At 39.6% G+C, this 14,665-nt stretch overlaps 1 protein-coding gene across 1 annotated transcript in view; it reads right to left on the minus strand.

The window, feature by feature from the left end:
- Positions 1–14,665, minus strand: part of IQSEC2 (IQ motif and Sec7 domain 2) — a 139,787-nt gene that overhangs the window by 19,838 nt on the left and 105,284 nt on the right. The window contains exon 4 of the mRNA XM_015812209.1: positions 137–419. Within this exon, the coding sequence (XP_015667695.1) occupies positions 137–419 (283 nt within the window). The remainder of the gene's footprint in view (positions 1–136; positions 420–14,665) is intronic.

Genomic DNA, 14,665 nt, shown 5'->3' on the forward strand with positions numbered 1-14,665 from the left:
TACTGCAGCCTTCAGACAACTCCCAAAATGCCCCACATTAATGCTGACTCACTGGACTTCAAGCAAGCCACAGGATCTTATTCCTGCACATCAGGAACCCCAGAAGCAAAGCTCAGCACAATCTATGACCAGATACCTTTTTGTCCTGAAGATCCGTTGAGAGCTCATAGCTGTCTGATAGTGCTGATCGTTTGCTATCCTCCTCTTCCTGCTTCCTCAACGCCACGCTGGCTGGCTGTAGCCGAGCTCGCTGGGCCCACGGAAGACCTGGTGACGGAGCATGACAGACAGAAGAGGAGGAAGATGGCACTAAATCATAGTGCTCAACCTTGGTCACCTCAGGGATACATCGGTACGGCTGACTGCCCACACTGTCCACTATAGTTCCTGTTTCGCTTCCTGGAGGGTCTCCTTCCACACTGCAAGAAAGAGAAAAAAGGCTACATGAATCTGGATGAACAAAGGTTTTTTAAAAAAATCACAGAGATCAAGACTGTACCAACACCGTTTTGAACTCAGAACACTCCTCATAATGCTTGAAACCAGCCATTTTGCACTTGCAAGCAGTCACTTTCTTCTCAGAATGGCGGCTCTGTGGAACATTTTGCACTCCCTTAGCAGCAACCCACCAATACTGTATTTTTGTACTATTTACTGTACCTTTCTCTCACATTATAGACTGGCCAATTCAGCCATGGAGAACTACAATTAATCTGTTGCACAAATTCTTTCATTGAACGAATCTCACAAGTCCCTATACAGATAGTCCTTACTTACTGACTGCCTTCTTCGCCGACTGTTCAAAGTTATGACGGCGCTGAAAAAGTAGGCTTACAATCAGTCTCGAAAATTGCAGCATTCCAGCAATCATGTGATTGTGGTCTGGCTGCTTTGCAATTGGAATATATTTATGATCACTGCAGTGTCTTTTGGGTCATTAAGCACAACATCCTATGATCACTATTTGTGACTTTCACTGCCAGGTTCCGACAAGAAAAGTCAGTGGGGAAGCCAGCAGAAAGTCGCAAGTTATGGTCATATGATGTTGTGCTTAACGATATGTGGTGCTTCAGTTAATGATCACAGCAGAACAGATGTTCTAAGTCCAGCGTGGTCACATGTTTCACTTAGCAACTGTATTGCTTAGCAATGCATCTGTCAGTCCCAATTGTGATCAGTAAGTGAGGACTGCCTGTAATCAGAATAATTCTGGATTAACTTTTCCCAGCAACATTTTGTTCTCATTTTGTTCTCTAAGAAATAGACCCTGAAGCTTCTATTAGCATGTATTTCCTGAATGTAGAACAGGAGATGGAGGTGGGGGAGGCTGATAGATCAGAGGAATAATATGAAGATAAGGGTTAAACCTTGATCTAATCTAACCTAGTGGACAATCATTTAAATATGAGCCAGCAGTGTGCTGCAGCTGTCAAAAAAGCCAACACAGTGCTAGGCTGCATTAACAGAGGGATAGAATCAAGATCACGTAAAGTATTAATACCACTTTACAATGCCTTGGTAAGGCCACACTTGGAATACTGCATCCAGTTTTGGTCACCATGATGTAAAAAAGATGTTGAGACTCTAGAAAGAGTACAGAGAAGAGCAACAAAGATGATTAGGGGACTGGAGGCTAAAACATATAAAGAACGGTTGCTGGAATTGGGTATGTCTAGTTTAATGAAGAGAAGGACGAGGGGGGACATGATAGCAGTGTTCCAATATCTCAGGGGCTGCCACAAAGAAGAGGGAGTCAAGCTATTTTCCAAAGCGCCTGAAGGCAGGACGAGAAGCAACGGGTGGAAACTGATCAAGGAGAGAAGCAACTTAGAACTAAGGAGAAACTTCCTGACAGTTAGAACAATTAACCAGTGGAACAACCTGCCTCCAGAAGCTGTGAATGCTCCAACACTGGAAGTTTTTAAGAAGAAACTGGACAGCCATTTGTCCAAAATGGTATAGGGTTACCTGCCTGAGCAGGGGGTTGGACTTGATGACCTCCAAGATCCCTTCCAACTTTATTATTATTATTATTACTATTACTATTACTATTATTATTATTCCACTCCAACTGTTTTGCCTTTGTTTTTCTTTTTTTAGGAGAAGCAATTCTTTGTGCTCTGTAAAACCCCTACTGGAATAGGTCACCTATACTTGTGAAAATCCAGAGGATGTTCCTTGTTTCTTTCAGCCCATACCAGCTTGCCTGGGTTCTTCCAGGAGGACATTTCTGTCATCTTTCCATCAGAATGGAACTTTTGTAAAATAGAAAATTTCAGGAGAGTTGCAAGTGGATGACAATATAGCTGACCAAAGACAAAAGGAATTCTATCCAACACATGCACATCAGCTGTCTGCATCAAATAACATATGCAGCAACATCACACTGCAAACTCTGCTCCTTTTGTAGTGTGCCATGACATCACATACATATACATTGAGAAGCGGAACTTATAGTGAGGGAAAAAAGTATTTGATCCCCTGCTGATTTTGTACATTTGCCCACTGACAAAGAAATGATCAGTCTATAATTTTAATGGTAGGTTTATTTTAACAGTGAGAGGCAGAATAACAACAACAAAAAATCCAGAAAAATGCGTTTCAAAAAAGTTATAAATTGATTTGAATTTTAATGAGTGAAATAAGTATTTGATCCCCTATCAATCAGCACGATTTCTGGCTCCCAGGTGTCTTTTATACAGGTAACAAGCTGAGATTAGGAGCACTCTCTTAAAGGGAACCTCCTTCTTTCAGCCAGGGCATTGAAAATGGGTCATGGGTGGGTATTCTGTCATGGCAATAACCCAAAACACACAGCCAAGGCAACAAAAGAGTGACTCAAGAAGAAGCACATTAAGGTCCTGGAGTGGCCTAGCTAGTCTCCAGACCTTAATCCCATAGAAAATCTGTGGAGGGAGCTGAAGGTTCAAGCTGCCAAATGTCAGCCTCGAAACCTTAATGACTTGGAGAGGATCTGCCAAGAGGAGTGGGACAAAATCCCTCCTGAGATGTGTGCAAACCTGATGGCCAACTACAAGAAACATCTGACCTCTATGATTGCCAACAAGGTTTTTGCCACCAAGTACTAAGTCATGTTTCGCGAAGGGGTCAAATACTTATTTCACTCATTAAAATGCAAATCAATTTATAACTTTTTTGAAATGCATTTTTCTGGATTTTTTTGTGTTATTCTGTCTCTCACCGTTAAAATAAACTTACCATTAAAATTATAGACTATAATTTCTTTGTCAGTGGGCAAATATACAAAATCAGCAGGGATCAAATATTTTTTCCCCTCACTGCATGAATCATGAAGAACAATTTCATCATTTTGACGCAAACTCTGGATTCATCTGGATATCTCGGAATGCACCAAGAGGGAACCAGGTTGGAGAAGGCTGCTCCGTTCAACTATTGCATCATAACTTTGACTTAAACAAGTCCAGACTCCCCTGAACAGAGGCATTCTTAAGCACAATAAGCATGCATGTTGTACACATCTGTTTTAGATAACAGTATCGGGTCTAATAAAATCAAATATACATTTCTAAAACTTCAGCACAGCTTAAAATTCACAAAGACAAACAAAACTCACTTGGCATGTTTGTAAATAAAATACTTACATTGGTGCCAAGGGAACTCTGGGCAAGATGGTTGCCAGGGACAACCAGTTATCTGGCAAGGGATGAATTCTGACAGGATGTGAATGTGAAATGTGGGGTTTCCTGCATGCAGGGGTCCAGACAGACCTAGACATGGCACTGGGTATTTGCCAACAGCCTCATTTGCTAGTCTCTGGGAAACTCTCAAAAGCAAATGACTGAGACTGAGCTTTTACTGCCATAGAAAACTGATAGATCACAAGTTATTAAGGCCTGCTTCAGGTTTACCAAACCAGGAAGAAATACTCACTCCGTTGGGCAGGAGAAATGTACACTAGAATCATGCCCATCCCTCACTGTAACTTCCCCCACCACCCAAATGTGTTCTCTCATCATCATCATCATCCCTAAGGAATGCAACTCCCAGTAGGAAAAATGTTCCTTAACATCCCTAACAGTCACATATGCAAGATGGGCAGCTGTACAAACTGAATAAACAAATATATCCTAGAAAATTACAGTGTTGGCTGTGCCCCACAGGGGGTAGATTAGTGGTGGCCAAATAATCTTTTTTTTTTGTATTTTTATTAGACGTTACATTTATTAACAACCATAAAAAAGAAAGGATAAAAGTGTTATTGTCAGAACAAATTGGATAAATAGGTCAAAGGACTGATCCAGTAAAATATAGATAAAAAGGAATAAAAGGAATTTTAAAATGTTGTGGAGGTTACAGTTTTCCAGTACATCATAAATTAGCTGTAAATAACTGATCATATTAAATCACATTCACATTCTAAGATAAAAATTAATGCCAATAATCATGATCAATGCAGTATAACTTACCAAGTAAATTATAAGCTATAATAAAATTCAATCCATATTACTAAGAGTCTGTTCTGATTTAAATAAACTTGTAAAACTGAATTATATAGGCCATGTACATAGAGAAATGTACATTTTGGATGTGGCGCAATTCCCTAAATTAAATTGTAGTTTAGGAATGGTTTCCAGTTGAGTTGAATTCCATGTCAGATTTACAAAGTTATTATAGACATCAAAGCTTACTCCCACAGCTTGGTTAGCCATTTTTCCACAGAGGGTATCAAATATCCTTTTCAGTAAAAAGCTTATAATATCCTTGTTATAGTTAGCATTTACAGAGATAATTCAGTAAAATTACTTTGAAAGAATATATGTTTAGTCAGAATATTGAAAGTTGAAATGGAAATTGAACTTTGTCTTTTATGCTCTTCCCACCTCCTTGAATGGCCAAAGGCCAAAGGCTGTTCTTCATTCCAACTGATGCAGTGGTGGGATTCAGCTGGTTCGCACCACTTCGGCAGAACCAGTAGCTAATTTTTTGTTGCCCAGGCCCAGAATGGACTTCCGAAACCAGCATCCATACAGAGAACCGGTTGTTCACATATTTGAATCCCACCACTGAACTGATGCACAATAAAAGGAGTGTAAGCAATTCTACTTTGCCATGAAACTTACACCTGCCGAAATCCCCAATTCTTCATAACAATTATACAGCCAGTGAAGAATCCCTATCTTTTCTTTTCCCTTTTGCACATTCATTCTACTTCTAAAAGCTCTTGAAAAGCTGAGTTCTTCTGCTTAAAAGTATAGTACTGGCACTTTATCCTCATTGGACTAAAGTGCTTTTTCTACTTTTAGCCCAACAATACCTTGGTTCTCCTATGCAGAAGTTTCAGACAATATATGAGAGTGTAGATTCTTCTCAGATTGAGATGATGGCCTGTAGAGGGCCCTGGACAGGAGACATTGTTGGGGTAGATTCAGCCAACTCGATGAGATGTCTACATCATTCCTCTACATTCCAATCTATCAATCTTAACTATGTCTAAAATAGACCACTCATAGAAACTATCTTTACTAGCCACAATATAATGCCTCTTTCTCTGTTTACGCTTGTGTGGTGTGTTCACATATGCTTTTCCTGGTCTGGTCTGGCTTCTACTCTAAAAACTTATTGCAGCTTTACCAGCACTACAGGTATGAGACTCTGGAAGGCTCCAGACTGGAGAAGGTTGACTTATTAAAAAATAGTTATTTAGCAACCAACAACATAAACCCATGCAATGACTTTTCTGGTCTGAAATACCTAGAAACTTAATCATTCATAGCACTTCCAAGTCACTAAAGGATGCACTACAATAGACAAGCGGTCTGTTATATGTCTAACACCTGATCTTGTGTTTGCAATTTCAAGCAGGGAGGACGGTAGGCTGAAGCAGTTCTAGGGATCTTCTTGTGCCACTATATATAGGCGAGGGATGGTGCTTTACGTGGCAAACCACAAGTAGTCTAAAGCCTGATCTAATATGATGCCTTAGCAGTCATCCTCAAATGGTGACATCAATACTCTTACAGGAGTCTATTTTATTTTAACAATATGGTTTACAAAATGAAAGTGACAGAAAACTACCATTAAAATAATAGTGATGAAATGAACTGGACTAAGAAAACACATTAGCACAAGGACACAAAGTCACTTGATTCTTTACTGTCACTGCCCAAACAGTTCCACAATGCCTTAGCAGACAGTTTAAAAGAAAGGAGGCTCCATGAAGCTCTCTTACAAGGGGTTCCTATAGCATTAGAACTGCAAAAGTAAAGCAAACTTGCTGGCTTGAGGTGGGAGGGTTGCTCCCACAGGAATCAATGTACTTGAAATTGTGGGGAATTAAGCTCCTAAAGGCTCAAAATATTCAATACCAGCATTTCGAATTAGAGACAAAGCACTGGTTGAGTAGTTGACACTGTATGTTATTCTACAGTATATCAGCGATCAGGTTTGTGGCTTATTAGATGATGCCTTTCAGAAGCAAACTGCATTTCTTTCCGAGATGCAAAGAGTAATAGGAAGGGGAACTTTATATTGGGAATGGTACTTCAGGAACATCCTGATTTGATTCCTGACAGCCTCCTCCTTCATAGTATAAAGATGCATAAGCATCAGCTATCCTTGGCACTAACAAATAGGAAAGGCTTAATTCATGGAAATAACGGAATACTAGAAAAATGACATATAATGTTAGAATTCTTGATCCTTGGTTACAGAATTGAAGTATCAGCAAATACCATGAACTTCACAAAAGTAGATTTTAATAAAAGAGCAGTAATTAGATTCCACAAAAATCCTATAAAAGAAGAAACTTAAAATCCAGTTGCTAACAACTCCAATGAAGGGAAGAAGCAGAAGACAGCAGAAGCCATTATGGGCATAACATAATAAATATTGAAAAACAATATTTCATGTTAAGCACTGGACAAGAAACCTCATGTCTATCAAGTCAAATAAGTGTGAGTTAGATTCCTTGGAAATTAAACAAACTGAGAGCTACTCAAAATTTGACTCAAAGAGGATCTAACAATAGTTTCTTAACGAAAAGGGTGGAGGAATCAAAAAAGAGGTTCAGTCTTGGGTCTTGTATTCTGCAACATGTTTACTATGGCCTGACTAAGGAAGTAAAAGGAGTGCTTTGCACATGACACCAAATTGGGTGGAATTGATAAAACCCAAGAAGACAGAAATATTCAAATTTATATGATATATGATAACTTGAATAGCCCAAACTAAGAGATAAATTGAACGTTCTTCACCTAGTAAACAAAAATAAGATGAACAGATACAAAACAGAATGGAAGATTCTTAGGTTGTCAATAGTATTTGTGAAAAAAGATCTGCAAACAGAAGCCGGCTACAAACTGAACATTATTCAGAAGTGTGATGTGGCTGCAAAAAAGGCAAATGCAATTTTAGACTGCATCAAAGAAAACATATTTTCCAAATCACATAAAGTAATAGCTCCACTTTATTCCACAATGTCCAAGACCCCATTTTAAATACAGAATCCAGTTCTAGACAATCCACTGGAATAGGTTCAGAGAAGAGAAATAAAAATTAATAGGGAATTAGAAATTAAATTCAATGAAGACAGATTAAAGAAGCTAAAGGGGGTGATTTGAAAATATTATACAATGGCGGTTTATTCTATACTGTCAACAGAAATATAGAATAATGGGTTTGACTTACTTTGAAGCAGATTCCGTTTGGATTTTCAGAAAAACTCCTCCGCTATGAAGAACATTATGAAAGTGGAACCCATTAACTAAGAAAGTGTTGGGCTCTCTTTTAATGGATGTATTCGAGCATAGATTAGACAGCCGACTGTCAGTGGTGCTCCAGTTTGGATTCCTAGGCTGCCCATAGTTAAAGGTGATGGCCATAATGGCTCCTTAATACTTTATGATTCTATCTGCCTTCTCCTCTAGCTGAAGTTTTAAAATTGCCTTCCTGTCTCAGATCAGACCAAGAACATGCCATGCAAGGATCAAGATTTTGTATTTGCCTTGGTAATCTGGTCATGAGCCAAGGCTGGTCTGGTGATCAGCCTGGATACTAATCTGGTTCTTGCATTCCTGCTTTGAGACTAAGAAGGAAAAAAAGAAAAAACAGAAGAAAAATAGAAAAAAAATACAAAGAAGTGGCTTCTAATCTTTACAGCAGTTATAAGTACAGGTGATCCTCAACTTACAACCATTTGTTTAGTGATTGTTTGAAGTTACAACGGCAAAAAAAGTGACTTACGATTGTTTTGCACACTTAGGATTGTTGCAGCATTCCTACAGTCATGTGATCAAGCTTTGGAAGCTTGGCAACTGGCATGTATTTATGATAGTTGCAGTGACCATCTGAGAAGCAAAGTCAATGGGGAAGTCAGATTGACTTAACAACTGTTTTACCAAGTTAATACCTGCAGTGATTCACTTAACAATTGTGGTCAGAAAGGTTATAAAATGGGGGACAATTCATTGAATAACTGTCTTGCTTAACAACAGAAATTTTGGGCTCAATTGTGGTCAAAAATCAAGGATTACCTATACAACTATGGATTAACCTCTTTCTCTAAAATTATATTGTGACTCTCATCTTTCTCTCATATCCTTTATCTAATAATCAAAACCATATCATAACTTCATTTTTTCTTATTTAAGCAAGAATTCCATAAGACAGTGATGGCGAACCTTTTAGAGACTGAGTGCCCAAACTGCAACCCAAAATCCATTTATGCATCGTCAAGTGTCGGGTGGGTGTGCTCCATTGGGTGGGCGTGGCCCATTGGGTGGGCATGGCTGCAGTGGTAACGGCAGACTGGGTGGGACTAAAAAGTTCAATCAATCAATTCCAACTTTGAGAGATCTTTTTTTTCCTGTGAGAAGTTGAAATTGACTGATTGAACCTTTTTTTTTTTTTTTTGCACATGGCGCCGGAGGCCTAAAGCAAAAAGGTTTTATAAAACCCAGCTGAAGGCCTAGGACTGGGGCGACGGTGCCATAGGTTCGCCACCACTGCCATAAGAGGTTTCCAATCAGCAACAAATACCAATTTTTGTCTTTTCTCTAGTCAGACAGATCAATTTGGCCATCCCAGTAAGTTACATTTTTGCATTTTGCTTGCCCACAATGTGCCAGTTACCAGTTTGGGCATAGTTTTCTTCGTGCAATTATAATGAGATAACTTTGAGTTACCTGAAAGAAGGCTAAAGCAAAATTTAACAAAATAAAATTAGGACAATCTGGATCACAGAGAAACTTTTATATGAGAAAAGAAAAGAACTTTTCAATGAGAAAAAGAGATCATGCTCACTCAGCACAACTGATCAAGTTATTTTTCCTCTGTTCTGTGTCAGCAGCATACAACTAGATGACTCAGTTAGGCATTAGTTGGTCATTTTTAAAAATGTTTTCAGCTGTTGGAAAGGAGTCTGGGAATCCCTTTTCTACATCTCTTTTTAAATTCCCCACCATCAAGGTATCAATGCCTAAATCCAAATTGGATGATTTATCATAATAAAGAGCAAACAAATAAATGAAGAAATATAACTTAGAGAAAGTCACAAGATGCATGCTAAATCGACAATGCCACTATTTATTAAACCTATAGATTCCTATCAGAAGACCAGCAGTAATTGTATGTGAAGTATAATTTATTAACATGTCAGAATCTTTAAAATTAGGTAATTGTTTAACCAGTAATTATATCATTAAATTAAAATCATCCCAAGCAGACAAGAGAGGGACCAATTCATTACATATTCAATAGATTTTGATGGAAAAGAGCTCCCCACAATGGACTATATTTTTGGACTACCTGATTCCTTGAAAGAAAAAAGATGATCCAATATCATTCTAGTGAAAATCACAAAGGCAAACAATGAACTGTGCTGTTTTGAAGGGGAAAAAATGCTATTATATCAAAGGCGAGTTCTGTATATCTCAGCCAGTTAAGCATACATAAGTATAAATAAGATGCTTTTTAATTTTTATCAACACAGTAACTGTGTTTTGAAATTACACATATTTGGGAACAATATACATTTTATAAGATGAACACAGGAAATATATTATTTAAAACACAGAGATATAAATAAACACACAAAATCCAGCACGGAGATTACTAAAGAAAATATATACAAATAAACTGAAATATCAGTAATAGAGGAAAAAAACACCACTATGGAAATCCAAATAACGTGCATTATCCCAGCATATTACTCCATTCTGACAAAACACCAGCACTCAAATACTTGGTGACACTTCCATGAAATCAAGGTCCAAATAGAACCTATTTGTAATTTTTTTCATCAGCTGAAACAGCCACTTTGAGACAGCTGCAAGTTCAAATCCCAACAAGGCCCTACTCTCTGCCTTCATTTGGTCAATGCTGGAGCAGTTGCTTCTTCTGCCTCAACACACCTTCCAACAGTCTCAATACATTCAACCCACATTCTTTTCTATCAAGTTCCTGGCAGTGTCCCAGTCCTTTAAATACCCTTCCTTTTCTCTCCCCCCCCCACCCCCAAGGTTTCATGGAGAAGCAGCGTGTTCCTTGATTTCCTGCCTCCAAATATTATGGGGCTGAGTGACGGCAGTCGCTACAGCCCACCCCAGAGGCAGCTGCATCTTGCAGAGGGTTGAAATTTCAGATGGCCAGCTTCCAAGCATGAGTTCCCTTGGAGCCAAGATGACATGTTTGGGACCATGTGTCAAGCTGTTTTCCTTATTTTATTACTGGAGGCAAAGAGGGGACAAGAGAAGAGACATTTTGGCACTCAAATGGCCCCAGAGATTCTTGAAGCTCTGGACTCACCTGCTGGTAGAACAGCATACTGAAGATTACAACCTTTCGCATGTCCCATCCTTCTCCAAAACACAGAGACTACCAAACACAATTTTGGATGTTTTTGGCAGTCTTTGAAAGAAAAACACTTCGCTTGCTCTGCGTGAGGAATTTATGCTATCATCGTAGGGCTTCTGTGGACCTCCTGCAGCTGAACCATTCAACTTCTAGCTCAGCTGGAGCACAGGAGGAATCAGAAGATGAGCTTTTCAGCCATAATTCTTGAGCTAGATTTGGGGAACACAGTTTCCCATTAGTAGGATTTTTTTCCTTGCTACACCTCTTGACTCCTCACCTTCCCAATCGCCCATGCCAGAACAATCTGGCACTTTGCTACCAGTTAATTGTCACAAACTGTGCAGAGGCATGTCTGTTTCTTCTTAAACAAATGTGGATAAGGGCAAGACACTGGCTGAATGCTCATGTTTGTGTTTTCTTTTGGCTAACTGCAGGATCCAATGGTAAGCTCATTGTGAATTCTTTGAATGAGGAGATGATGTAAAAAGTCAAACATTGATCAATGGGAGGAATAAGCAGATACCACAGTTTAGATACAGGGGTAGTCAACCTTGGCTCTTTTATGACTTGTGGACTTTAACTCCCAGAAATCCTGAGCCAGCTATGCTGGCTCAGGAATTCTGGGAGTTGAAGTCCACGAGTCATAAAAGAGCCAAGGTTGACTACCCCTGGTTTAGAAAGTAAAACAAAGAAGGGAAAAATAGACCACTGTTGCTTTATGCAGGAAGATAAAGATTGCTGGTTAGCAAAGCATTCATTTCTTATATTGGGGTCTTTTAGCATAGTGATGCCAACTAGTGCCAAGCAATAATTTTTTTTCTAGAAATTTTCCTACTTCTTCTTGAGCCCATGCAAGAAAATGTGTTTTTAGAATTTGATTTAAAAAGTCAATAAAATTCTCATGGATGGGGTGAGAATGTGCAGGTGAAATCCCTATAGTTACTTATTTACAAATTGGTCAAAAGGAGTATATAAACATTCATTGTAATAATAATAATATCTCCAACAATCTGCAGTCATCTGACAAACCCTTTTTAATATCATGAAGGACATTTTCCCACTGGCTTTTTCCCCCAAATATCACTGTCATCACTAATGGGGAAAGCTGATCTTGAAAAATTGGTGGACAATTCCTCCTTCCTAGTTTAGAGAAATTGTCCATTCAAATTTTCTGCTCTTATCATTGGTGGAGAATTTTGAAGAGCCTTTTGAACCTACCTATGATGTCAACAATATCTCAGACATATCAAGCTGAATTTGACTATATTTTTCCAAGGAAGTGTTACAATTTACTTTACTGGAAGAATGTAATTTGCCTGCAACCAAAGTTTCATGCTGCAACAAGCAAAGCAGGTACTTCAAAACACAACTCTAAGCGAAAATACTTAATTCTTAAGAAGTTTTTAAAAGGCTGTCTAATTTATGCATCTTGCTACTTTTCAGGTTTCCTGTAATATTTTTTCTTTCCATTAACAATCCACAAAGGAAGAGAAAGGCAGATTAGCTGCAAAATATTTTTTTAATAGGCACACTGCATTTCAGCCTAGAAGTATCCCAGAGAGAAAACATTATGGAAGAATAGACACTTGCAAAGATTATCTGTTTACTTTGAAGTAAAATATAAATGCTAAAAGGAATAGAAGCAAACAACTAGCTTAAAACAAAACAAACCAGAAAAGTCATATATGCTAGGCAACAAAACATATGCACTTTTACAAGGATATTTCAATTTCCAAGATTTTATCAGTATTTCATTGTGCAGAATGATATTAGCCTTTCCATTTATAAAAACATACAAACTGCTTTTACATTTAGAACTGCTCAATTTAAAAAAACAAACCAGCCTCAACTGACTGGCAGTGTGGCTAGATGTACAGATAGTCCTCAATTTACAACCATCTGAAGTTGCAATGTCATTGAAAAAAGTGACTTACAACTAGTCCTTGCATTTACAAAAATTGTAGTATCCCCACAATCAGATGGTTAAAATTTAGGTGCTTGCACACAGCATGCCTTAGGACAGACATGTCAAACGCAAGGCCCGGGGGCCGGATGCGGCCCGCGAAGTGGTTTCATGTGGCCATCCTGGAAACAGTGAGGGAACGGCCCCTGCTGCCTTGGCCCTGGCCCAGGCCGGCAGGGAGGGAGCCAATGTACAATTTTGTGGTGGCCATTTATGCTGAAATGCATTCAGTCTTAGCTCCACAAGGCCGTCTGGAAACAGAGAGGAACCAGTGAGGAGAGCCTTAGTCCTGCCCTGCTGCTCTTTCACCATCCCCTTTCCCTCTCCTCCTGGCCTATCCTGGGGGTCTCCCATCCTATTGCTAAGGAAGCTATGGATACAAAGCCATGGGGTCTCCTCCCACGGAGAGGGAATGGGCCTCCCTCTGACTTTGCCCTCATACACATCATGAACAACTTGGCTAAGGAGAGCAAGCACAGCAGCAGCAGCCTTGAGGAGGAGGTAAGTGCAGCTGGGTGCCCCCTTGGGGAAGTGGGGCTGGGCTTGGTGCCGCGGGTGCTTGAGGGCCAGGCTGGGCATTTGACCTCTGCTGTCCAGGGCTCCCGGCAGCCTGCACCACCATCGAGCCCCCTCCCTCTGCATGGCCTGAGAGGAACAGTGAGGCTCCTCTAGTGGACCATGCCTTGGCACTTGTCCTGGTCCCACCCCCTTCTGCCAGAGACCCTCAGATCTGTCCCACTCCTGCCCAGGCCCCCACAGGCACCATTGACGCGAACGATGTAGAGCTGGCCATGCCCACCCAGGCCACACCTACTCCATCCATGCCCACCCAGTAGGCCACACCCACCCTGGCCACACACACCCCCGAGGACAACCGCAATGCTGATGCGGCCCTCAATGAAATTGAGTTTGACACCCCTGCCTTAGGATGATAGCAGGGTCTTGGAGTCACATGCTCACCATCTGCAACCTTCAGACAAGCAAAATGAATGGGGGAAGCCAGATCTGTTTACCAACTGCCTGATTTACTTAACAACTGCAGTGATTCGCTTAACAAGCATGGCAAAAAGTCAGAAAATTGGAGGCAACTCACTTAACAACTACTTTGCATAACAGTGGAAATGGCTGGTCCTAATTGTGGTTATAAGTTGAGGACCACTTGTAATGCTTAATTAATTTGATAGCCACAGTTTTAAAAGGTTCCACAACTAGGCAATTGTATATACTGTATATGTGCTATAACTTCAACTGACAAGCACTAATGTAAAACAGGCACAATTCTTTATCTTGTATCTGGGGGGAGATTATTTCTCTTCCAACAATGATGCCTGTCATGATGACAAATATACTTACCATCTAAAAGCAAAATTGTGTTGCCTTTGTATAATTCTATGTAATCTTAACAGATTAATCCTGATTACATTAAGTTCATATGATCAGTTGACTGAATGACTTTAATTTTGGCCTATGATGCTAATCAGTATTCTTTTCTCAAACTGAAATCTATTTGAGTGGGATTTGTTCATCTGTACAACAATGAGAATCTATTCTTTGAAAAAGAAAAAAGAAAGCATATCCCCAGATGTGCTGAATCTGGACTAGAACAGACACAAAAACAAACAAATAAATCCTGCTAGTTAAACAGATGAGACACAGAATCTCTCATTCTCTCTCTCTCCCTCCCTCCCTCCCTACATATCTCTCTCTCTCTCTCTCTCTCTCTCTCTCTCTCTCTCTCTCTCTCTCTCTCAAGCCTAATAGATCTTCATAGTCTGCACAATGCCTTTTGCTTTAAAAATACCAACAGAATCCTGACACCCCACTGATCTCAGTAAGAGTGTGTTGAGCCCATAGTTTTACTGAATTAAC

The sequence above is a fragment of the Protobothrops mucrosquamatus genome, unplaced genomic scaffold (assembly GCF_001527695.2).
Source record: "Protobothrops mucrosquamatus isolate PMUCROS unplaced genomic scaffold, P.Mucros_1.0 scaffold76, whole genome shotgun sequence".
In the NCBI taxonomy this organism is placed as follows: Eukaryota; Metazoa; Chordata; class Lepidosauria; order Squamata; family Viperidae; genus Protobothrops; species Protobothrops mucrosquamatus.